This window comes from Antedon mediterranea, chromosome 6, assembly GCF_964355755.1.
Source record: "Antedon mediterranea chromosome 6, ecAntMedi1.1, whole genome shotgun sequence".
Lineage (NCBI taxonomy): Eukaryota > Metazoa > Echinodermata > Crinoidea > Comatulida > Antedonidae > Antedon > Antedon mediterranea.
Window position 1 is genome coordinate 22,195,811 of NC_092675.1, and position 18,676 is coordinate 22,214,486.

The 18,676-nt window shown below is 32.0% G+C and overlaps 2 protein-coding genes across 4 annotated transcripts in view; both read left to right on the forward strand.

Moving 5' to 3' along the window:
- The window catches only part of LOC140050999 (zinc-regulated GTPase metalloprotein activator 1-like), a 48,923-nt gene extending 35,367 nt beyond the window's left edge, over positions 1–13,556 (forward strand). For all 3 annotated transcript variants that reach the window (XM_072096055.1, XM_072096054.1, XM_072096056.1), the window contains 2 exons: positions 3,721–3,844; positions 12,007–13,556. In XM_072096055.1, coding sequence (XP_071952156.1) covers positions 3,721–3,844; positions 12,007–12,062 — 180 coding nt within the window. In that variant the 3' untranslated portion in view covers positions 12,063–13,556. The remainder of the gene's footprint in view (positions 1–3,720; positions 3,845–12,006) is intronic.
- A 953-nt stretch (positions 13,557–14,509) lies between these two features.
- On the forward strand, positions 14,510–18,038 carry LOC140052149 (uncharacterized). The gene has a single exon (XM_072097581.1). The coding sequence runs from the start codon at positions 14,780–14,782 to the stop codon at positions 15,992–15,994; it is 1,215 nt and encodes a 404-aa protein (XP_071953682.1). The 5' UTR covers positions 14,510–14,779; the 3' UTR covers positions 15,995–18,038.
- Positions 18,039–18,676: the final 638 nt, after the last annotated feature.

Consider the following 18,676-nt stretch of genomic DNA (forward strand, 5'->3'; position numbering starts at 1 on the left):
GTTTGGTAATTATTTACCTACCTGTCATATCTAAAATCTATATTTGTAATTATATGAATAATCATGTCCCCACAGGTAAAATGTCAACATGAATTGTAACCTAAACAATTGTTATGGTACATAGACTTGCTTATAGGTAACATAATACCACTTGCTTGATTGGATACAGCTTGTACGCGCTACACTAATTGATTTAATTAACGCATAGCACAATTGTTAGCAGAATATATGAAAATATGTTTTGACGAGTTTTTGAGTTTGAATAGCGACGAGTAAATATGTTACAATACAACGGATCTAAAGTTGCATTTACACGATGTTGGAAGTTGAATCTGCCTTTATTATTTTGGCCATGTGTAAATAATCTACAGAAGCTATATTTATTCAATATACACGGTAAAGTTGGGCCAGACACGTATTTCATTTATACTGTAATGTACTTAGCGCGTTATTAACAAGTAATTATGTTTCAACGTGTGAATAGAACCTTATGTGTGCAATAAGTGGCTATTCAAAGAAAGTTATTGAAGGTTCGTAAATATTGTCGAGTAATTGACGTTTAATACGCTTCATAACCTTTTGTATTATCAACGGATGACCGTTTTTAATTATATTTTCCGATTGAAAATAAAATGCTGGGAAATTATACTGATCAACGAAATCACTCAGTCGAATTAAATTTTGCAACATATATATTGTCTTGTTTTAAGACTAGCATTGTTTATTATTAAATTAAGTCGTCCATCTCAATGTTTTGTGATTTTGATTGGTCTGAGAACAATGTAAGATGGATGTATATAATAAGTGTACACACTTGAGCAAACTACGTTAAAGCCATGAGCAACTAATGTAACGTATATGTATTATAATCTCCGCCTAAAGAGGTTATTTGTGTCCGAGATATTTGTGTGTGTTTGTCTGTTAGCAAGATAACATAAAAACTAAAAGACAGATCTTTACCACGTATATATGTGGTCACGGACGACTTCATTAAATTTTGGAAGCAATCCGGACCAGGATCCCAATTCTGGACCACTTTTTATTATTTTTATTAATTTTAGGCCGTACGTCAAAACTACAAGACGGATCTTTATTACGATTCTTGGTCTCCTTTCTCTGTTTACTCCTGGGGAAGGTTGCAACTCTTCACTATGAACATTTTAATAATGTATTTATAAGCAATATGGTAATCACAAGGTCAATAACTTAATTAGGGTCAATAAAATATTAGGGTCATACCGTAGTGTTTTAGGTCAATATCGTAGGGTCAATAGAGCATATAGTGGTCAATGAATATACGTAACGTATTAGGAATTATCATTGACGTTTATTTAATGTCATACCACTATAATAAAATTCAATGATTAAACAATTAATTACATACGTTTAAATTGATTTTTGAAAATTTTTGGAAAAAAAAAAGTAGTAGTAAAAGCGTAGTTGAGAAGCAAAATGGCATAACCTCCCTTCCATCTACTGTGTAAAGTATATCCTGCGTTGGATGTAATTATATTATATTCAAATTAAGTTCCCTGTAATTTCCGTACCTTTAGGCATAAGCAACTCCGGAATGTTGTTACAACTTATGTTAACGAAAGAACATTATTTTTGTCTTTCTGTAAACAGTTTGCCAAAGATTGTTCTTCACGGAACTGAATGCATAGTTAACATTTCTTAAATCAATCATAAATACATATTTTGATTATACTATTAATGTTGCTCAAATGATGACATTAACATACACCCGGCGGTGAATGCATGAACTTGACTTATGTAATCTCCTAATCTCACATTTAGGTGTCATTTCATATTTATGCACAGTAATAGATCTAATTGTAGATACGCCGGTTAAAACATGCGTGTGCCAGTTTTTTTCCCCTCAACAAAATGCCCAAGAGACATGGGTCGTGGCTCTACTGTCATGTCATAGACAAACAGACTGGAGAACTTTACTAAAAGGAGTTTACAAACGAAAGCTGAAGGATACATGGATTTAAAATACAATCTATAGGCGGAGTAGGCGGAGTATTGCGCCTTATTCACTTTAACTTCGATGTTTTGCAAATCATTGTGAAGTTAATGTGTTGGTTGAAGCTGTGACAATTTGTCACACAAAGCATATAGTCGAAGAACCCCTCTTCAGCGTTTGGTGTGTAATCTGTTTTTTCCTCCCTCGTCTATACGTTGAACAGTATCATTCCTTTATAGTTGAACAAATTGCACGTTTTGTTGCGAGTTAAATAAGTTGCTTTCGCTTTAACTTTACCCAGCGGATAATTTTTCAAAAGATGGTTATGTTGCATTCATGTCTGAATATGATGCATAGCGTAAACTTTGTAAGTTAAGTTTGTGCTGAATGCTGATCTAAGTAAACAAGAAAAATCCTGTGTATTTAAGGCAGAAATGATTAATAAAATGCCTCCACTGTGTTTATAGTTATTCGTATGTTTACTTATACTTAAATTAAATAAACTAAGTGTTATTGTTAAAATGTAGGTCTATGTTGAAAGGTGCTGTTAGTCTCGAACTCAAGTCGAAGTTGATCTCGAAATTTCTGTCTACTTTTGAATGCAGAAAATAACTTCAGATGACTATAATGAATACATTATGTATACAAGTGATGCACTTAACGGCAGTTGCTTTATATTAAAGTTGGCTTGTAATATTTTGTTGGCCTACAACCCATAGACGTAATCACTATCATATAATACGATGATTTACATATGGACATCATTTTAATGAAATATCACTGAAATATTAAGAATGCATTTTAACTATTAAAGTCAATATTTTGAACCTTTAACCTGATATGATTTTGAATTTGTCATGCGTTTCAGAACCGTGACAGAAGTCATCATTGGTCTTTTAGGAAACAAATACAGCGACATTTGTCATAGTAAAAAGTACAGTATTGAGACAAGTCCCTGTGAAACTATTTAAATTCAGTGTGTAGGATAAACATGTTATTAGAGAAGAGAATTATGTAATCACTAAAACTCCCCGGGGTTGATACTTTTTTAATAATGTTTCTTGTATTTAAGCAGATTGGCACGTCTATTGCTTTAGTCGTTTCTTGAAATTACTACAACGATACTAAGAAAGGATGACGAATATAAAAACGAGATCCTTACTTTGACATCTGAAGTGCAGTACTATTTTATTTATAGAAATATTTCTGCAATGTTATCTCTGCGACTTGCTATCTCTGCTATTTGCACGGAAAATGGAATGACTATACGACATATGATATAATAACAGTAATGATCGTATAATTTCAATCTATAACAAAAATTCACCTTTAAATATTATAATAATAGTAAATCAGCAAACCATTTCGCTAAATCGAAACGTTATTGTAGGCCTCTTCATTCTTTTTTTTCAGTTTCAGAAGAAAAAAACCTATTACAGTTAGTCCTACAATCTGAAAAATATTAATACAAATATATCAAACTAAAAAGGGTTTATTAAATCAATAAATTGTTTTGAACAATCTCTGCTACATAGTTTCACCAGATTCTGCCACTAGATAGAGTGTAACAGACTATTGCACGTCTACTAGATATATGTATAACTGTATGGAGTTTGGAATCTTTTGAACTTGGGGTTCCGTATACCGTAATGAACAATGAACACACTGTACAAATAGAGGTAGATGGTACAGTAATTGAAGTTACACAGCCTTACAACTATTTTATATCCTGTTCACTTTTTTCGATTCAGGGGGAGGTTTCGGTGACAAATGAACCAAAGAGAGTTATCCTGCAAGTTGTTCAGGAGTTGTATGACAGAATATTAACGACGGAATGGGGTACCGACACACGGACATGTACTATAGTTTTCATTGGTAAGTAAAGCAATTGTTGATGACATATTGTTAAAGATTTATTGTCCCCCTGCAAACTTGAAACTAAAGATGGATAAAATCAAACTTTGAGAATAGGCCATTTTGTATTTTTAATAGTTTAATTTAAAAGTTCACTTTGGCAAAAAATTAACACTGAGGCCTACAAGTATTCCGCTTATAATTGACTTTGAGACTATTTTTTCCTTTAAGTTTTATCACTCCAATATTTGGTCAAAGTGAATAATACGTGACATTTTTTTGGTTAGTGTATACCCTGAATTGTCCTCAGGGGACATCCATATTAAGGGGACAATCTTTTTTGTCCCGTTGGGTGTCTTCTTAATAGGAGTTCTACTGTATACAAAACAGCAAGTATTATTGATTAACGTTTTGCTAGAACTCTAGATCTAGTTAGGCTTGTCCTATAATGAAGAGTACGTTGCATATACCGACTGCTGCAAACCCTTGTTTAATGATTCTTGTTACATTATGTTTATTCTGGTAAATTTAGGTATTATATTAACATTAACAAAATAAGTATATAATAAAATAAATACATATTTAAAAAAACAAAGGTTCAGAGAAAAGGAGAAGAAACATAAAGAAAGAGAGAAAATCGATCCAATCAATTAAATTGTTTGGGTGGTAAAACATTTTTCGCTCAACACGATTGATATCGGTATACTATAGCGCCGCCAATTGACAAATATAACTTAAGTGACGTATGCGACCGGTTTGTCATTATAGCTTTTGATCGAACTTTGTGGATTATCTCTTTTCATTGACAAAGTTAATAGTTATTGATGGCTTGAAAACTTTGACCAGAAACCTTTTAAATCTATATCCTTTTAACGTCGAAATGATTATCCGAGGTTGAACGGATTTCAGTTGATTGAATGGTTTGTTTTGTCCAAAGGACATGGTAGCCTAATATTTTAATTGAGTCGTTGATTTAAACATCAATATTCTAATGCGAAACACAAACATGATTATACGTTGACTGTATAGCATGTTTTACCAACGTGTTAATATAGTGGTAATTATGGGAGAATCATGTTATCAACAAATTCAAGAAGAAATTGACTTTTTGTTCTCACGAATGAACTACAAAATGGGAGCTGATTCCATTTGTGTATAGAAACAAAGGTTTATTTGTACATCATCATTCTGAAATGCAATCACCTGCAGATTAGATCATAACGTGTTTATGTTCATAGCATTGGCATGACCATCTAAGGCGAAGATTCGTCTTTAATTAATCTAAACAAAGATTATCATTTCTTGTTATTTGAGCAGCGCAAAAATATTTTCTAATTTCACTCAGTTTATCTTGCAGAATAACAATGCCCTTTGGACCCAAATGTACCCATATGTTACTCGTTGTTAACGCGTCATTAATTATCAGTATATGACGCGTTGTAAATTCAGAAGCGTGTGAGTAGTTCCATGTGTTTTAACGTCTGTCATCGTAACGCGTCATTAAATGTGATGATAACGCGTCATGATTGTGCGGCGTAAATTTAATTTATCATAACATTCTATTTCGTGGCAAGCTTCACTTCACATATTGTAATGCATGGTGCATGTAAACTTGTTCACTTGTTTTTCGTAACTAATTGAAATTGTGTAGACTTTTTTTAATATCGATACTATAACACTAATGGCAACTGGGCCTTGGTGGTATTTGGGTATCAAATATCTAGACTTTTCCTTCTGCTGAAGAGTAATGCTTGCAGACAGGGATTCTTTCTCCTCACAGTATATTAAAGGGTACATCCGAGTTTAACATTTTTGTTTAAATACCACAATAGTAAAGTACAGCCTGCTGAAAAGGGCCTTTGTAGTTCATTAAAGGATAGTTATATTGTTATTGAAAACAAAACCACTTCGATTAATAATGTTGGTTAACTCCACTTATTTTTCGACAGCGGTAAAGGAGGACGTATGTCGTAAACAGGCCCTTTAAAAATGTGTTGGATTTTTCATAATGCAATAACGAACATTTACACTACTTTATTTATGTAAATTTGAGGCAGTTTTTTCCTAGGCCTATAGAAAAATATATAGAAAGAAATGTATGCTAAGTCCGATTTGCACGCATCGAACATGGTCTCATCAGATTTATTTACACTAAAGATTGGTGTCGGATTTGGAACCCCTATAAATCTAGTCACTAATCCTATTTAGAATAATAAAAACATAATACAATACCTTAATTAGCCAGCTGCCTTTGCAACTTAATTGACTGTTTTGTGTTACATAATTGATGAATGTACATTTAATAGTCTGTTACTTTAGGTAATTACCTCTTTTTTCTCTCTTTAGCATCAGGAATATTTCTTATATAAGGAATATTGCACTATTTGTTGTAGGAAAGCCGATACATTTAGACATAAAGATATATAAATGTGTGTATTAATAATAAGTACCGTATGAATTGTATAGCGAGATTCACAAGATGGCTTATTTCCCTGTCCAAACGGCCCCAAACTGTGTAAATCAAGGATCGGTCTATTCAGCCATGCAAGAAAACATCGAAACTAACTAACTCACATTAATTATACAACAACTGTGTGTACACTACAACAATAACAATCAACTTAATACAATACTTAATAGACTATATAGGCCTATTTTATACAAATTATTAAAAATAATTAAAAACTATTAGTAATTTTAATAGTGAAATAATTAGTAATCATCAAGGGCTGGAAATGACAGGTCATACTCTACTTAGAGTGACTCCAAAGAAGAACATTTGTATATTAATAATGAGTATTGTATATAGCCAACAAGTGAAAATAAGAAGTTAACGATTATTTAAATACAGAAATGTTAACCGATATTAGCGTAGTATTCCTAAATGCATACGGTAACCATTCGCAAGATAGCAATATTAAGAAATAGACAATTATTGTGTGCATATAAGCTTGATTCACGTCGGTTTGTTTCTAATTCAGTCGATCTAAACCATAACTTTCAATTTTTTTGTGATTTTTACAAAAAAATATTTATAAACTTTCTTACTTCTTTCTTAACAATTTTCACGGCTGCTGAATAAATGTTGCGAAACGAAAGAAAAATATATAAAAAAGAAAGCAGAACATGTCATGATTCTTTGCTTTTTAAATGCAAATACAGTTTGATTGAAGCATGGAATGATGCTGCAGTATGCAAGTGACACGATTTTTTCTTAGTTCTGATTGGTTGCGTAATTTTTTATCGCAAAAAGTTACTCTAATTCTAACTGCTGTGCGAAAAAGATTCATATAGACCCTAAATAAAATCTCTGAAAGAGGCTTAATGCCACCCTTGTTGGTGAACCCATAGTGAAGAAAAGAATAGTGTATAGCCACTAACCATTCAAAACTAAGTAAAAAAATCACTCTTCCTTGGTATAATGATATCATACACAAAATCCCTTAAAAATTTAGCATAACTATCATAACAATAAAAAAAAAACATGGAGATACAAACAAATAAAAAAAAGTTGGATTGTTAAATGAAACCGTTTAGGCTATTTTGTCTTTTTATATAACTGAAATCATTTATTATTTCTGTTCGTTTTTTTTTTCTGTAGAAGTAATAACCCTATCTTTGATTTATTCATTTTCTGTTCAAAGTTTAATTATGGTAAAAAGTATTCTGTATAAAATCTTCAAATCAAAAACAAATTTTCTGTTTTTTAAACACAAAACAGTTTATTATATTCGACTGAACATCTGCGGACCCTCAAAAGTCAAACAGTGTTTCTCTTCTTCACCGCAACATTCTCAATTTGTTTGGAGTTATTTTCTTGACAAAGAATTGTAAGAGTTTTACCTAATCGGTTATGAAATGATACAACAGTTACAATTACGTTTGCTTTTAAGATTTAGTTTTGCAGCAACTTAAGGCCGATACCGCCACTATTTGCTTTACGTTTTACAAAAAAAGTTAAGATAATTTCCCCAAGGAGAATTGATATTAGGGGATCACTCTTCAATTCAAAACTTTCATCATAATACTATTTATCAAATCATTCGAAAAGAATTGTTTTGAGTTGTAGTTGCTAGGAGCGATTTTCTAGAGTTTGGTCGATTACCTCAGCTTGTATTCAACATTTAACTCTTTTACTCCAGGTGTTAATTTCTAATAGCTATCCATTTGGCTCTCTCTTGTACTACAACTTGCTAGACAAATATTGAGAAATGCAATTGACCGCAAGTATTCTTTTTATTCACATGTAATATATAAACTAGGTGAATATATCAATTACCTAGTTGTAATAATATCAATCGAATTTTTTGATGAACCCGGAGGCTAAAGTGAGCATGTATTATGTTTAGTAACCTCACTAGTGCGACCTTTTTAACACCACGTAAAATTATAGTGCATCGTTTCGTTTCTCGTTTTCTTATAGTGAAGAGGTAACCCCGGGCAAAGGTTTTTGTGTGAACTTATAGCGGTCTCACAATGCCGTTTTTATTTTTGATATTAAACGTTTTCAAAATAATACAAAGCTGACCTTAATCATCATTGTAGAAAAGTCTGCTGACATTGTTCTTGAATAGTTGTAGGTAAGATGCAATGTAATCGTACCCATGTTAATTTTCACATACCGCTTCGAAATGAGAAAGAAAATATGTTGGCGTACCTAGTGGCTTTTGGTTTTGTCGGCTGTATCAACTTAGTTAGTGTACCCGAAGGGATCTCTTACATGGTTTTTGTTTTGAATTACAATGCTCAGTGCGTTAATGGTCAGTTTTCCTGCCGTTTCGTGTGTGTCCAAGAAACTTATCCGTGGTCAGCGCTAATGGATTGTATGCGTTATCGCTATTATGTTATTTCTTAGGTGCGAAACGTTCCTTATTAAAATAAAAACAAGATAAACGAAACCAACACACATGGCTGTTGACAATTGAACTATAACTTTTTCATTAAGCAGTTAACAACACATTTTAAGACACTTAAAATGTGAGCATTGGGGAGGAGCAAAATAAATTTATTCGAAGTCTTAGTCTATGATTTATAAAATCATAAAACTTAATAACCAGAGTAATGATAAATATAACTAATAAACAACTAAATAAAATAAATTTTAATCTAACCAAAGTCTTGGGTATAGAAATTATTATATTAAAAAAATAAATAACGAGAGTTAAACATGGAATAATAATCATTACAAATGATAATAGTATGTTTGTGTTTTTATTGTTTGTTGTTTTAGTCATTCTAGTTATTTATCGTTTTCTTATAGTTTGGAAAATGTTGTTATTTTTAACTAATTACGCATCGATTTTCAAAATAGTAGGCCTACAGTAATACATTTTATCGCACTTTGGTGTTAGAAACAACTACATAGTGATGAGTTAATTGACAAGTGATTCAAGTTTATAATATAAAGCTTATAGATTTTAGGTATATTTACACATTAAAAGTGTTACGATGATTACAATATATAATTGATTTCAATATCTGTCTGTTTGTGTATTTAAACGACAAGGCTATATTTATTCTGAGCGAAAGAAATAATGCGGAAAATGAACACTCTTCTACTTAGCCAGGACACCTGTGGCACAGAGCCTTGGTCCTTTGTAGGGTGTTATTGCTTTTAGGCAACGTGTTACCTGAAGAGTAAATAGATGAAATATAAAAGAATCCATTGAGAGGTATTATCTGTCTTTATTTGATTTGAATTAGCAGATTAATGAATGCAAACGCTCCCTTCGGTAAAGTACAAAGTTAAGCAGTCCCAAGGACCACAATAGCCAACATTTAACAAGACAAACTTCTCTATTCATTACGCATCAATTGGGCTTTTAACTAATTTCCTTCTGAGTGGAGGCACTAATGTTAGTGGTGCATTTGGGTGATTTCAATTAAAGATGGACGGTAAAGGTGTTAGGCTAAATTGCTTTTAATCCGCCATGAGTGTGTGATCGCTAGGCCATCATTTATTCAATAGAGCATCGTATAGTAACTTGATGAACTAGTTAATACTAATACTCAAACCTACTTAGAAGCTTTGGTAAACATTATATCATGGCTATATATATATCAAAATGTCAACGATATCGCATGGATATCGCGCGTATTACACATGAAAACATTACACCCAGCGTTTCTTACCAATCATGGTGTTTAATTTCCTTATAAGGTATGATACATTGTACAGTATTGCTATTAATATATTTCAGTTTACATTAATTGTTAATACTTAAATATACAGAAACATTAGACTATATGAGATATGATCCGTTATTATTTAAATTAGACAAATAACCCTACGCTTTATTAGGACATCCGTTTAAAGTCATCAATATCAACAACAACTCTTAAACTAACCAATGTTCACTTGGTATATGCATGGAGAATCTTATTTCTTCATGGTGTAATTTCACTCTTCCCTGGTATGAATACATAGGCCTATACTTGTTGAATGAAAAGAATATTTTCTCAGTTGAAAAATTGATAATTGATAAAGGTCAATATCATTATAATATATGCACGTTTTCAACAAATGCAAAGGATTCATTGTTTGTTTTAATCTCCAACTTCCAAATTATTTTTATAGTTTTGTTTTTTTGGTAGTGGAAAATGAATTACAATTCCCCATGTGCCAAGGTTTCATAAGAATTCATTCCAAACAAAAATACAATAACACCAGTATTATAAACTGCAATGCATATATACAAAATAATGACAAAACAATTCTTAATTAATTATAATATTAATAATAATTAAAGATGTATTGTCCCCCAAAAACAGGAAAAATGAAGATTAATTAAATCAGACTTTGAATATGTTATTTTGTAGTTTTAATAAAGTTAATCACTTCCATAGAAAAAAACGAAAAAAATAATGTTTTCACTTGTAAAATGACAAAATAAATGGTTAAATTCAACTAAAAATCCATTGGCTGGCAGCCAATTTGACAATTTTTGCTTTAAAATACATTTTTTTTTTCGATCCAATTTTTGGTCAAAGTGGATAACTATTATGTTACATTAAAATGGAATATTCAACAAAATTTGTTTTAAGAATTATTTTTTTCGAGGGGACAATACATCTTTAATAGACTAGAAATCAACGACACCCTCCCCCGCCTTATACTGAAATATCCCTCCTGTCCGAGGATCTGGTCACTATAAATAAAGACAGCGAAGAAATTGAATTCATTGACTGTTATTAATGAATTGTTGGGAAAGTAATGAAGATATAAAAAGTTGTCAGTTACCGTATTTTCCGTCCCTAGCGGCAACGTGATCTGAGAAAATCGTTTCCTTGTTAATAATCATTGTTCTTTCATTTAGAAGTTTTCACACGTTTGCATTGCGCGAGTCCGCTAACGAAGTTGACATTTCGACATGGCTTCGTGCGGTGTATTGTATGTCTTCTTATATACCTTCTTATATATTTATATCAAAGAAACCATTTACGCCTGTAATTATGATAATGTCTATTATTATCAATAATTGTTTCTAATAATTAATTGGTTACGTTGGTTAAGTATCTATCTTTCGGAATTCGATAAATAAGAAAAATGTTTAGATATTTCTTTTAAAGGAGGGGACGGGGGACAATATTAAAGATCATTTATTACTATACCTTTTCCTTTTCTATAAGGCTATAGATACCCCAAAATAGAATTTTATTTGTAAATTGTCTAGACACATTAAAAAAAAAAAAGATCATTAGCCTATAATAATATAATTATGTATTTATATATTACGGTATAACATTACAATTAACATTACTTTTTAAAATAATGATTTTATCATATAAGTTTGCTTTGGCATACTTAATGTATTGTTTGGTCTTTTTCATGGTTTTATGTTGTTGTTGGCCTATAGGCCTAATGTACTTTATTTGAATTAACATCGGACCACTGAATATCAGTTCTTTTTTAATGAAGGATCTGCACATAAAATAGATTGACGGGTTTGAACCGACATTGATATTCTATACAAAATACCTACAGAACCAGCAATTCATAGTTTTCACAATTTTCTATTTTGAGATATCATTGTCATTGTTACTGTAGTAAGATGATTTATACGATCATAAGATCAAGGCCCGTAAACCAGATTTAACATCTTACTTCTAATAATGTTATTCTGTGTTTTTTTAAAATGTTAAAAATACTATATTTTTGTAAAATGTTTTAATTTTTTTTAAAGGTAAACATCTGACGAAGTCTATATTGTTGGAATCTTTTAGTAAACTTGTTAGATGATGTGTCTTGGTTGTCGCCATCTACTGAAGCAACGACTTGGATTACCACGTCACGTCTTTCGTCCAAATAGCTCACGTTGATCAAACGACTGTATCGGTTTTCCAAAATTAAATTATTGCACACATAACGCAAATATGAACAAAATGTCTGATGTTTATATTCAGTTCAATAATTGCTTTTTTTTACGGAAACTTACGCCTATGTATAATTAAAAATATTTTGCCGTTAGCATTTCGTAATACAACTTAATTATAAAATGAAATAATGATTTGGTGGCTGTAGGCAATAATAGGACATATCGTTTAAGATTTTACAACGGATTGATAGACTCCAGTCGTCTCGTCTAGCAATGTGTTGACGTATCTGGACATCAAGCGCCGCGGAACGCCTAAACATTTTGTGTGTGTTTAGGCTAAACTATACTAAAGCTCTGTCTACACTATCAAACTAGACAAAATGTTAGTGATATACCCCAATATGGTAGTGATATGACATCATCATGTCTATATACACATTTTTTTATCACATAAAATTTGTTAGTGTAGACAGAGTTTTAGGCCTACAATCCGAAAAATGTCTAGTTTATCAAATTATCACACATACGGAACTGCATCCAAATATCTTTATTCAAAAGTTAAACCAAAATAATTTGTTATGGTTTTGTTTTAACACACCAGATTCTCGGTACTAATAGTAGATTTCTCCGTTATCATAGGGAAATCTCTTCCGCCTATAGTATCATTAGACCATAACATAATCCGTCACCATGCATGATACAGCACCACATGGGATACTGTATTACGGAATACAGCACCACATGGGATACTGTATTACGGAAAACAGCACCACATGGGATACTGTATTAAGGAATGTTCCTATATTACTGGGAAAATAATGGTCACCCTTTCTGTCAAGATTATAAGCCTGAGACGTCAGCAATCGTTAATTACCAAAGGAAAGTCAAATTTCCAGTTTATGGACGAACACTGTACATAATCTTGAATCTTTTATTTTTAATTTGTCGATTTTATGCGATCTTGACTTAATAAAACAAATAAACAAATGTCAAATATCATTAAGGCTACATTATATAGAACGATAATATTTATTTTCTTACTACAGTGTTATTAACAACACATAATCTTTCACGTTACCATAAATGGACGAAATCAAGAAGATAATTTATAAATAGACGTAAAATGTTAATTGTGTGGTTGTGTTTTACCAAGTCCCCGTTAATCCAACTACTCGTTGAAACCGTATCATGTTCATTGAAGATCAACATTTTATTACAATAAATGGATATTTTTTTTTATCCCCACGAAATCGATAGTAGTAGAGTAGTAGTAGATCGTTAGTATATAAATATTATTTATTAAATAGAATATATTTAATAACACCTAAATAAATTCCTGTGTTTGATTGGACGAATGTGGGTCACATGGCGTGCAAGTACGCACTATTAAATAATATGCATTTTGGCCTTAAACACATGATTTACCACATTAAATTTGTCTTTTTTAGACCTCAAAATAATCTTATTTTAGTAAAAATGTTGTAATATTTCTCTGATTTAATCAACATATCATTATGGACTTATATATCGCCAACAATATCGTGTGTCAGTACAAATATAATGATATGCATTGAGGCCAACACCTGATTTACCACAGTAATTTTCTATCTTTTTTTTTTTGACCCCGAAACAATCTTATTTTATTATAAATTGAATCAACATCTTATTAAAAAGTATATCCTTTCTACTCCCATATGAACACTCTTACATAAAAAATAATCACAGTTAAAAGTAAAGAAGAGAAATGCGAGTTCACAATACACCTTGCTTTTTGTTGGGTGGGGGGGGGGGGGATTGGGGATACAATGAGATTACATTATGTTATTCCATAATTATACTATATATTACATGGTGTCTTTCTTTAAGGACGCATTTAAAGATATATTCTATGAAAAAAAATTGTAATTTTGTTTCAATTCTCCAAAAATTGGATCGAAAAACCTGGTTAAATGTAACTGTTTATTTCATCCAATACATTTTGAAAGTTCAGTCTCGAAAAAAGTTTTTGCTATGCATGGTGGCGCTGTTGTCAACAAGTAACCGGACAGTTTACTGCTATATGCTTTATCTTATTACGAACTCATGAATATCAAATGAATAGCACTGTTTGATTGTCCGCCTGTATCGATTTAGAATTTAAAAAAAAACCTTAGCGGTTGTCATGCCTGGACTTAGCACCGTTTACGTAGTCTTTGTTTGATGAGCAAATCACCTAATTATCTAAAGGGGCGTTCCAGGCGGCGAAGTACTTTTGATATGGTAATGAGGCGGACGAAAGGCCAGCTAATGGCTGAGCCTGTGCTCACGTGCTCTAGCCAAGTTCTAACTCTGACACATAAAGTGAAGATAGGAAGTTATCAAGCATGCGACAGCCGCATTTATGTTGACTTCTCTCCGTTGATTAGAGTGGGTGGTAAACAGTCGAGATTTTCTTCTTCATTTTTATATGAACGAATTAAAACCTAGCTTGACATCTGATTGAAATTATATTTTGTCGGGTGTTCGTAACTTCTACTTGGGTTGAATTTTTTTATTTCCATAACTTCTGGGCTGGAACGAAACCGATTAATTTTCGCTTGTCGGACGTCCGGTAAACCATCTCTCAGAGGAAACTGACCAATTTGTCAGCTATCCGTAATTGATGTTACCACAGGTACAAAATAGGAGCCCGAACGCATCGCCTGACTTACCAGACATGACTATCATTGTAACCGAGAGTGCAATGGATGAGGAGGCTAAGCCCCATACTCTAAGCCAAGATGGACTTGCATTGGAGAGAAAAATAGATAACATTATCAATGATCATTCTATCGATTCACCCCATATAACAGTGGATGATGATTGTAGCGACAGTGAAGATTTCATAACTTGTGAAAAATCAATCGACATGAAGGAAGACGAACTTGATAAAGAAATGAACGATGTAGAAGATTTTAAAGATGATGATGATATTGCTAAAGAACGAGATAAGGACGAACAAAATACCGGAGACAAGAAAAAGTCGAACTTGGTGAAACCACCTTATTCATATATTGCTCTTATTACCATGGCTGTGTTACAGTCTCCACAGAAACGACTTACTTTAAGTGGAATTTGTGAGTTTATTATGAACAGATTCCCGTACTACAGAGAAAGATTTCCAGTTTGGCAAAACAGTATTCGGCATAATCTATCCTTAAACGACTGTTTTGTGAAGATACCAAGAGAACCAGGTAATCCTGGAAAGGGTAACTATTGGACCCTAGATCCAGCTAGTGAGGACATGTTTGACAATGGATCTTTTTTGCGAAGGAGAAAACGTTACAAACGTCAACAACACGATATTATGTTAAGGGATCATCCGTTTATGACCCATCCATACGCTCATCACCTAGGCCTAGGTATTCACCACGGGATTTCACAACATCACCCCATGATGCCGTATCACTATATTTCACCTCTACCACCACCGGTCCCTCTACCTCTACCGCCTACATTAAGTGGTATTTCGCCGTTAACCATGAGTTTCTTGCCTGGTGCACCGTGTACAGTTGGTTTGCAGTCAGTACCTGGATCAACATTGACAACAAATAGTAATAGTACCTCAGCCTCTCGACAGGGCTTTTCAATAGACAATTTACTTGGACTGAAAAAATCAACTTCGCAGTCATCATCATCTACAACATTATCGACGAATAGTGTAAATTTTGCGTTTCGTCCGCCTTCCAGCTTACATTCACCGCTTCGAGCTATAGGTAGCCCTCACGCTGCAAGCGCCTTTACAGCCCCTGTGAACTTTGCTTCAGATTTGGAGAAATGCAGGCAGTGTGTACAATGTACAGGCGGCGCTGCCTCGCTTTGTACGTGGAGATGTTAGTTGACACATCGCTAGACTTTAATTTAAGGCTTTCTGTCTGCTAAACGGCCCGAAGGACTTAAAAGCGAATTAAGCCAATAAATGTATTTTAGCCGGCCTAGAAAACATTACAACTTGAACACTAGACCAAGTGTAAGACTTCTGTGCAACGCTTTGTATCTTATTATATGACAATTGACAACATTTCGTTGACATGGGATGGACTTTTTTCTCTGTGTAAGACGATAGCCACTATTGAGGCAAGTTTTAAACATTTTTTTAAAATTTTATTTTAACGATATTATTATATCGATAACAATAATGCACCGTAGATTTAACAATTATACAAATGTGTATATACTACCAGAACGAATATGTACTGTTCTTAATTATAAGTGACCCAAATTCAATACTCATTTCTAACAAAAGAACTAAATTGAAGATAGGAGAATAATTGAACAAAAAGTACCTTTTCTTGTTCTGGTGTTAATTTAAATCGAGTGTGTATATAACTAATGTTTAGGAATAGTTTTCAAAGGTCTTATTACACGAGGGAGCTTAGCTTCAATTTCGGGGACAAAAGGGAAACCAATTTTACTTACCTTTAAAATCAAACTTTACTATTAATCGGCCAGTTTCTTTTAAAAGAATAAACACTTGTAAAATCGCAGGCCTGGATGCATTGATTGTCTACGCCGATTTGTATTATTATTCTCTGTCGCTTTTGGCAATATGTTGATTTAAATCATTTGAGCGTTAAAAGAAACATAATTACAAGTTAATTCTTATAACAATGTGTGATTTTTATCAACACAGGTAAGAAGTTTTCTAAATTTCAGTTTAAATTCCTCATTACAAAAGAGTGACTAACTAAACTTATTGAGTTCACTCATAATGACCAAACCAGACACTTTTCACTAATATCGGCAATGACAGTTATAGTGATAATGACGCCAGCATAGATTTAGAGGTTGTTTCAAAATTGTATAATAATTAATTAAATGTGTATTGTTTAAGTTAATGTTGTAAATGTTAAAATAAAAATATAATTGTTTATAAAGATTTATTTAAAGAAAGAACTCATGTTTATTAATCTTGAAACTGTTAGCTTCATAACTGTGCCTACCGTTTAAATATAACAATATAAAATAAATTGTGGTAAAAAATTATAACGTAACAATTAAAGGAATCTCTTACAGATATATTGTCCCCTAAAAAGATAATTTTTAAACAATTTTTTTTTTGAATTTGCCATTTTAATATTACATAATAGTTATTCACTTGACCAATTTGAAGCGGAAAAAATATTTACATAAAAACTATACAATTTACAGAAAATTATCAGACAACTGCTGTTGTTTGGTTAAATGTAAACATAACTTTATTCTGTCTTTTTCTAAGTGAAATCATTATTTGTGTTCGTTTTTTTTTCTGCGGAAGTTAATAACTTTATTAAAATACAAAATGGTCTATTCAAAATTGATTTTACTGATCGTTATTTTTCATGTTTTGGGGACTACATTTAAAAGAAAATATTTACATTGTTTGCAATTGATTTTGCTTTCATGAGATTTAAATCTGACCTAAACCTTGTTAAATGTAATATTCATAATAGATTGTTTAAACATGACCTAAACCTGGTTAAATGTTGTATTCATATAGATTGTTTTAACCTGACCTAAACCTGGTTAAATGTAATATTCATAGATTGTTTCACCCGAAAGTGACTGAAACACAACATAATGTAAAGTCTGTATATATTTATTATTAACGAACGAGAAGTTTAGATTGTTCTTCAGAAATGTATCTGAAATGTTGTATTGGGCCTGTTATTAAATATTAAATTAATTATTTTTGTAATATTTGTTACTTGTCATAAACATGTTTATAATGTTCAACACATTTTTTCTTTGTATAATGTTGATTGATGAGTTGATAATATTGTTCGTCATTTTGTGGATGCGCATTGTTTTTTTTTAAAGTGATAATGTTGCATCCCATTATGAATGTTGTAAAGTTTGTGCAATTATTTTGACAAAAAACAAGTATTAATGATAGATGTAGTTTATGTAAAATGTATGTGTATCAGAAATGAAAATGTAGAGAAACATTCTTAGAATATAAGTTTCTATTGAAAAAAAAACACACTTGTTGTCTTTATTGAGTCGTTGTTGCTATCGGATTTAAATAGAATCGTAGAATTGTAGAATAGTAATAAGTCGGCTAATAAGTTGGCCTATAAATATTTATAGTAATAATACAGTAATCTATCTCTTCCGTCCACTATGATAGTGCGTTTGTTTCTGTGAGTTAACTTTATAATGTTTTTCTATAAATTTACTCCAGAAAACAGACTCATGTGAAAACTACTCGGTATAAAATACATAATAAAAATCGTTTAAAACTTCAGCGAGGCTGTAATTTGAAAATCTGAAACAGAAAATAGACCCACGTTATGTCAATGCAATTTTGAGAGCGAGCCACTTGTTTTTGACAGAATATTATACTTTGTAACAATGGATCGGCGGGTAAACGGTAAAACTATTGGGCATACTTAAATCTAAAAATATGATATGATGCTTGTACCTTGGTAATAATATCATCAATGGATGTAATGATATAAACTTTACTAATGTGGTCAATACCTAAACGTTGCTGTGTTTGTAAGGCCTTAATACACTAGGAATATGTAGCCATATAATG